Source organism: Mesitornis unicolor, unplaced genomic scaffold (genome assembly GCF_000695765.1).
Source record: "Mesitornis unicolor isolate BGI_N332 unplaced genomic scaffold, ASM69576v1 scaffold15941, whole genome shotgun sequence".
NCBI classification, from domain to species: Eukaryota; Metazoa; Chordata; class Aves; order Mesitornithiformes; family Mesitornithidae; genus Mesitornis; species Mesitornis unicolor.
In genome coordinates this window covers 4,115-12,162 of record NW_010163237.1, presented here as the reverse complement: position 1 = coordinate 12,162, position 8,048 = coordinate 4,115, and the positions used below count along the sequence as shown (strand labels likewise).

At 39.4% G+C, this 8,048-nt stretch overlaps 1 protein-coding gene across 1 annotated transcript; it reads right to left on the bottom strand.

The window, feature by feature from the left end:
• Window positions 1–1,230: 1,230 nt before the first annotated feature.
• TEX36 (testis expressed 36) lies at window positions 1,231–6,518 on the bottom strand. Its single transcript, XM_010193893.1, has 4 exons — window positions 6,468–6,518; window positions 5,342–5,473; window positions 2,683–2,763; window positions 1,231–1,452 (listed from the first exon to the last, which is right to left on the bottom strand). Exons 1-4 carry the CDS (start codon window positions 6,516–6,518, stop codon window positions 1,231–1,233), a joined length of 486 nt encoding a protein of 161 aa, XP_010192195.1.
• Window positions 6,519–8,048: the final 1,530 nt, after the last annotated feature.

Genomic DNA, 8,048 nt, shown 5'->3' with positions numbered 1-8,048 from the left:
TTTGCATTTCTATGCATTGTGCAGCATCCCAAGAACTTTAGGTGGGGAAACTTCATTTTAAAAAAAAAAAAAGTTTATTATTTCAGCATGTCCTAATAAAATCGCTACACGTTTGGGAAACATTCTGATCCAGTCTACTTTGATGGCACACAAAAAGGTCAGCCATTACACGCTGGCACAGAAAGATAGATCTGTTCCCTGAAAGGCAGATATAATTTCTTAACATAGCTCATTTCCAAAGCATCTCTTAAAATGCAGGGAATTCTAAGGGTTGAGGGTTTATTTTCCCATTTATCTTGTAAACAAAGGAAACTACTTCCATAAACTTATGCTTAGATTTTTTTAGTAAGCATTATTTTGCATAGCAATAAGCTTATTTCTAGTATATTTTAAGACACACCATTGGGTTTATTACCTTGTTGTTACTAATGAAAAAGATCCACAAGAGGAAAACACATTATTTGGAGGTCTTCAGATCCAGTTCACCTCAACCTCAAACCTTCATGCAGCCTTCCACTTTCAGCTTTGGCTTTTTTCCCCTTACTGCCATGAATGACGCGTACAAACACACACATTTTGCTGGGGCACACACAGCCACACAAACATTGTTTACAACATCCTTTCTTGCTTTACTTATACAACTGCTGTGTTATAACCAAACATTTCAAATTTTTTGCACAGCAATCTAATGCACAGCTTCTTTAGTATCTAGTTTCTCTAGTGGCTGGTAGCCTGCCTTCATATCCATGAAACCTTTCCGAAATGTTTATTGCCTACCTGAACATGCAGTTTTGGCTCCCTGTCGTGGTAAAACCTCAAGGATCCAGCTCCATTAAATACTTCTGTCAACACAGATGCTGTCAGCTGCTGGAGGTGCAGCCATACCTCTGCTTCTGAAGTAGAAGGAGCTTTTGTATCAAGATGAGGGTCAACCAGTATCAAGTAACACAAGTACAATCACCACCTCTGTTCTCCTAAAAGAGGCATTTCTAAAAATATGTACAAACATGCTTTTCCTTATAATGCTCTTCTTCATTAAAATGTTTATAGTAATGTATATCTTCAGGGTAATGTATGATCTTTGATTTCAATGAACTCTCAACTGAACTCCCACATTTACTTTACATATGTGTTTATTTCATCACCCATTTGAGTAATAACTAGTTCAGATCTCGAGAAAAGGCTCTGATGTGATAAGTCAGTGCTACAAAAGTATTTCTAGAATTAAGATTACTTCTTTGGCTGCAGGTTTTTTTCATTCTCTGGAACAGGCTTGTCAGCGCAATGTTTCTGTTGACCAAATGGGCTCTCAGTATTTTGACTTTTCATAAATGATGTCTGGTAAATGGTTAAGCCATCCTCCCTGCTAGGAGCTGCTGCATGAGCCCACTGGAAGAAGTTCTGGGAGTTCTGTTGCCGTCTCTCTGGTTCCACCTTCCTCCGGCCTAGATCCTAGGAAAAAAAAAAATGAAAGCAAAATTCATGTAAACATACGACTTACACTCACAGTTTCACTGATGAATCTTCCAACAGTCACTACCCCACTGGGAAGTTAACGAAGCTGTTACTACAGTGATTTCAAGAACTCATGGCTGATCTTTAGCAAGTTAAAAATAATATTGTCAGACTTGCCTGTATGAACATTTCTGGTTGCATATATAATGAAAGATTTGTTGACCTTCCATCTCTCAGTACTAATAAACCCCTTGTACTTTGCATTTCTGTAGCACACTATAGACTCAAAGCTATTTAGCTATACTCAGCTAAATTAATCTTCAGAGGAACCCAAAGAAATAGGTTAATAATTTTACGTCCTGACTCCAATAAAGAAACTGAGACAGACCATGAAATCTGAATCTTCAAAACCATCCCTTGTGTGTCCAAACACAGAGAGACAGAGCCTGAATTTAACATTCCATAGCCTGCAGGAAATTTATTTGGAATTATGGTTGATCAGTATCTGTAAAACTATGAGACCCTGCACAAAGTGTACAGAAATGGAGGTTACTCAGTGAATAACAAATACCAAAAATCTAGGTCTAAGAGAGCCCAAAGTCAGACCAGCTTTCAGTATCACAATTCCTCCTCTACTCATTATCTTGTGAACTGCACTATTTCTTTTGCTGCCTAGAAAGATGCCAACAACCTAAGAAAAGTGGAAAAACATAGAACTGTTGCATATAGAGAAAAGCCCCAAACAATTTAAATTCTATTCAAAGTTGTGGCTTCTGCAAAATACATTTAACCAGCTATATTATAAAGAGATGTGGACTGGAAAACAATACATTCTAGAGATATATTGTGTGTGTCCTATGGATTTTGGTTAAACTTAAAATAAAGATAAGTTTGGATCAAATATGTAGGACTATGAGTGACTGAGACTGCTAGAAAAGTTCATCACAAGGCAAATCACTTTTAGCAGACTAATAGGATGCATAACTGGATACAAAATCATGTTAAGACACAATAACCAGGACCACTAGAAACTGCCTATCAGAGACCCAAATAATGGCTTTTCATTCCCCCTGAATTTAGCCAGTCTCAATGCCCAAGTCTGCTGCTGTGGGCCTGGGCCAGTCCCAAATGAATCCCATCCCTGTGCTAATAAAAAGTGCGGTTTTCTTTGCTGTTTACATTTTTCTCACACAATTTTTAGCATCTTGAATTGTGCTGGGTACTTACAAAATCAAAATACTCTCCTACATTCTGCAGACTGTTTCTGTTGTCATGAGAAGAAAATGGGAAATTGTTGCTCACTGCTTTCTGAAAAAAATAAATATAGGAAAACAATACGAATTTTCACATACCTTGTTTAGAGTCCACTAGTCTTAGCTCTTATACTCTGACAGATGTTGAAATGACAGCTGCCTATGTTCTCACACAGAAGTCATATTCATATATTAAATCTTCAACCGCACAGAATTTTATAGAGCCAATGGGGACCTGCTATAATTTTTTTTTAAATAATCAGCAGGATGTGCGTTCCCAGGACTTGCTGAATATATACACAATTAATACAACAGTGTGAATTTTCAAATAAGAAATACTGCATTCTGTCTGTAAGCAGCAAAATACTAGATATATATCAGGATTGCCTTGTTTGATTCTCTAGTAAGCCTAAAGCTAATTAAAATGAACTACAAAAGGGACCTCAAAACTGAATTCATCTATGATTTATGTACTTAATGTCATGTACACCGCTTGTTGCACGGGAAGTGGAGGAGGTATTAATTGCAAAACTAATTTATAATCTCATTCTTTAACATAATGTTCATCCAATCTCTAAAATGAAACTAGAGTTTTAGAAGAAAGGACTATTTTAAAAAGTAATTTAATATATCCATTTTTTTAGAGTTTGTTTATTATATATCATTGTAAATTATTAAAATAGCTAAAAATCAAAACACTGAAAACTGTTCTGGACCACTAAATTGCCTCTTTTTTTCCTGAAGCATTATTTTCCTGCTTCATGCTGGGAACTTCATGGTTTTTTCTGCAAATGCTGTAGCACTTTTTACTTTTAACATTGTGGAATACATTTTTCATGTTCCAACTATAGTATTCACCTCCAAAGAGAAGACCAAGTTTCAATGTAACACGAATTTAAAAACTTATTTCAAGAGTAAGTGAATCTGAATCAGCTCTAAAGATAAATTTAACTGGAGATCTGATCTGGCAAGAAGAATCACCAGATACAAAATCTGCCAGCATGGAGTCAGCTGCATGATTGTGTCTTAGGGTATTTGGTACTCTAGACAGATTATCTACCTTTTTTGGGCACGTGCCACATGTTCAGACTGTAGTTCAATGGATAAGTACATTAAAAAGATACATTCTCATATGTGTTTAAAAATAAGCACCTTCTAGGTCAGTAAAATGCACTACTTACTAAAATATCCTACTGCAATCACACATCAATCACACTTTAGGAATAATGTTTATAACTAGATCCAATATGCTGCAGGAAAATTGAAAACCAAGATGGTACATATTGAATAGCATCTCTTGGATGAATTCCCCGTATTAACTAATGTTTTTTTAAAAGCTATTACAGAATAATTACAGGACTATCATGAAGTAAGAAATAAGAGGCAATATAAGCTTAAACAGTACTATATTGCTGAGAAAATTAATTAACCTCACAGCCAGTGAGCTCCCTCATACAAAGAGATTAAAGACATCCAGCTTCATGTGCAGCGAGCTTCCAACACTCTACCAGCACTTCTTGAAAATGCCACATAAACAAACTTCCTCAGATTGTTCCTGTGACCACATTTTAGCCATCTTCATATTCTCACCACTGACCTTATTTTAATTCTTGATTTATGACATAGGGATTCCAGTAATTATTTTTAACAGTGAAGGACTGGTAAAAGCAAGGCATAAACCAGTCACATTAGTGTTGATAAAGGTCCAGCTAACCTGGTTCTCCTTTTCAGACAGTGGCTGAGGCCAGATGCTCCATAAAAAGGTATATGTAATATCAACATAATGTATATTCATGTTACAGTATGATCTTCTTTTCCTTTCACTAGCCTCAAGCTTCCCTTTTAAATATTCCTTCCTAGCCCATTTCTGCTCGTCATTATAGCAAAATCTGTGAAATGAACTCAATATAATTGCTACACTTATAGAAAATTAAAATAGAAAATGTTCTGGGCACAAAGTGGGTGGGTAAAGCAAAGCTCAGCGTGACGATAAAATAAGGACATAAAAACGTGCTTATGAAATTGTAACATTTTAAATACTTGTGATTTTAAAATGCTTTGTTTCCAAAGTTGTCCCAAATCTTCTCATTTTAAGCAAGGCTTAAAAATGTTTAAAATGGGAAGCTTCTAACTTTTTAATGATCAAGAAAATAATCCTATCCCTGAATATACAGAATTTCTGACACTCAATTTAAAACAGATAATCAAATTTCTATTAAACAGTCTTATAGAACCATAGAATCATAGAACACCAGGATGGAAGGGACCACAAGGATCATCTAGTCCAATAAGGCTTTACACACAGGTTTTGGACTGAGATTAATCATAATATATTCTGGCACATAAACAAGTCTCAAACAGCTATAGTAGCTAATAAAAAAAAGTAACTGATGCTGGAAATCAGCAATAATGGCAGCAGGACTTTGAGTATCCAAAATTCTAACTGAGTAACAGCAAAACATGTTTCTTCCTTAGCACAGCTAGCAATCATTTCACTCCCTGAGGCACAAAGTCTGCCAGTTCGCTCCGACTGCTTTGCCAACGACTGTAAGCGCTATTCTTACTTTAACTTAGCGAGTGATATCTTGCAAAAAGGAGCTCTGTAAATTGACTGTATTGCCACAAAAACTCACTTGTTCCCTAGCTTTGTATGCTGGTGGTACTTTATCCTTAATATACTGAGCAGCTCCTGAGTCGTGGACCTGCTTTTGTGCAGCACGTGTAGTTGACTCAGGTGGAGTCTGGCATACTTCAGCGTGAGCAAACTAGAAGATAGTAAAAATTGTGGCACAAATAAAGAAAAAAATAACCAACAAAAACCCCAAATAAATCTGATCAGAAGTGTGGGCGAAATTGTCTTTTTCCCATTTATTTTTAATATTTGGATTGCAGCAGCACCTAGTGGCCTCTGGAAAAATCAGAAGCCTCCCATATACAACACAATCCCTACCATAAAGACCTTATAACATAGATCAGTAATCAGATAAGGATAATATTACTCCAGGATCTTTCGGAAAACTGTTTACACAGTGGTAATCCATCTAGTAAAGTTGCTTATGCTGCAACATCTTTTTTTTTTTTGATTCACACTGCTGTATGACCATCAGTTTGAAAGCACAACATATTCTGGGATCAGTTCAGCAAAGTGCTAGGGACACAGGGTCAGAGACTGAAGAACAGCCTGTGCCAGCTGTGCATATGCCCAGAGGACCCAGCACAGGGCTTCTGACAGGGACCAGGGCACTTCTAAGGGTGAGAACCAAGGCAAACATCAGTTGGCATTTTCCAGAATCACATAATCGTTTAGGTTGGAAAAGACCTTAAACATCAACAAGTCGAACTGTTAACCTAGCACTGCTAAGTCCACTGCTAAACCATGTCTGTAGGTACCACACCTACATGTCCTTTAAATACCCTCAGGGATGGTTACTCCAGCACTTCCTTGGGCAGTCAGTTCCAACACTTGACAACGCTTTTGGTGAAGTTTTTCCTAATAGCCAATCTAAACCTCCCCTGGTGCAACCTAAGGAAGTTTTCTCTTGTCCTAACGCTTATGATAATCAGCTAGGGCTATGTATATAATAGACCTCCAACACTGCCAGAAAATGGGGGAAAAAAAATCCTGCCAGAGTTTGCTTTAGCACAATTCCTCTGAATAATCAAGGGCATAGGGAGAAACCTGCGGGGAACGGGGAAACTAATTTCCAGCTAACTTAGCACGGCTTTTTTTTCGATAGTTTAAGCCTAAAAAAGCCTCACCCAGGCATTGGAACGGCCCTGGTCGCGGGGGGCGCCTCTATCTTTAGGCATGCCTGCGCGCTGCTGTTCTGCCCGATCCCCCGTGTGCCCCGCGGTTGCCGCGGCGCCCGTTTGTCCCGGGTACGCAGAGGGACACACCTTCCCCTTGCCGTGACGTCAGACCCCACTCTGCTCCACAGAGCGATGCCGGTGTTTCAGTAAGAGCCGGCCGAGCAAAGGCAGCGCGGCTTTTACCCGTGGAGTGCAAAAGGGAGACAAAAAAGTAGCTAAAAATATGGAATGATGTCTCAGAATGGGACTTTTTAGAAGGGCATTTAGCGACAGGATGCTTTGAGCAGCCTGGGCTGGCGGGAGGTGTCCCTGTCCATGGCAGTGAGTTGGGATCAGATGGTCTTTAAGGTGCCTTCCAACCCACAAAGGAAACAAGGCTTATACAACTGTACTTTCTGAGATCCCATAATAATTTTCAAATCCGCAAGACATTTTCAATCCACTTTGAGAGAAAGAAAGAATTTATAAGATGACTAGGATCATCCAAGCTCCATGAGGATCAGTGGCAGGACAGAAAAGTACTGCAATAAAGAAAGGCATGTCCTGGACCAGTTGCTATTTATATATTTTCTAAGAGACTGCTGACAGGCAGTCAGCATTTGTACTTCCTGGCCAGTCACAAACTGTGCTATCTCTTGTGGCATGGAGAATAAAAAGCATAATCTAAGAGAAAAATAATAAATATTAAAACACCTTTAGGCAGTATTCATGGCACCATTTACTTGCATAGGGCATCACAGCTCAGCTGTTGTCAAACTCAGTGCATAAGCAGGAGCCAACACACTTCAATTCTTTATTCCCCCACACACTAAGAACCATAGAATTGTTTGGATGGAAAAGATCTAAGATCATCAAGATGAACCATTATCCAGCTCTACCATGCCCACTTCTAAACCATGTCCCTGAGATACCTAGACAGCGTTGAAACACATCCAAGCATGGCAATTCCACCACTTCCCTGGGCAGCCTGCGCCAGTTTTTAACAACCCTTTCAGTATAGGAGTTTTTCCTAACGTCTAACCTAAACCTTCCCTGGCTTCACTTGCTGTCATTTCCTCTTGTCGTACCAGTTGTAACTTGTATGAAAAGACTGGCACCAATCTCTCTACAACCTCCTTCCAGGTAGTTCTAGAGAGCAATAAGGTCTCCCCTCAGCCTTCTTTTCTTCAGACTAAAGGTGCCCCACCATCAAGCATTCACTGGTTTCATTACAGTTACACTTGCAAACCTCATCGACAATCACTACCAGCCCATTTCCTTACCTAAACTACCTAATATGGCATTGTATCACTCCGTTCTCAAGATCGGGTTGGGACAACCCAGGTCTGCCGGGATCCCGGAGCACCGGCCATCAGCAGGCCCCAGGGGCTCGGCAGCTCCACACAGAAACGCGCCCTGAAGGCTGCAGCACCTCACCCTCCCAATACGGCACAGAGCGGCGAGAGAACTCCAACAGCTGACAGCGCAGTTTCACCACAAACCCTCACTTCGCTTCAACGCCCCTGAGGGACAAGAAGCCGCCCCGAAAAG

What these genes read in the sequence shown, in the direction of transcription:
- TEX36 (XM_010193893.1), bottom strand. Translation starts at nt 6,518, where the DNA reads ATGCCTAAAGATAGAGGCGCCCCCCGCGACCAGGGCCGTTCCAATGCC. An exon ending in AGGGCCGTTCCAATGCCTGG is followed by an intron (nt 5,474 to 6,467) that starts GTGAGGCTTTTT and finishes ACTATCTTCTAG; the next exon opens with TTTGCTCACGCTGAAGTATG. An exon ending in TAGGAGAGTATTTTGATTTT is followed by an intron (nt 1,453 to 2,682) that starts GTAAGTACCCAG and finishes TTTTTTTCCTAG; the next exon opens with GATCTAGGCCGGAGGAAGGT.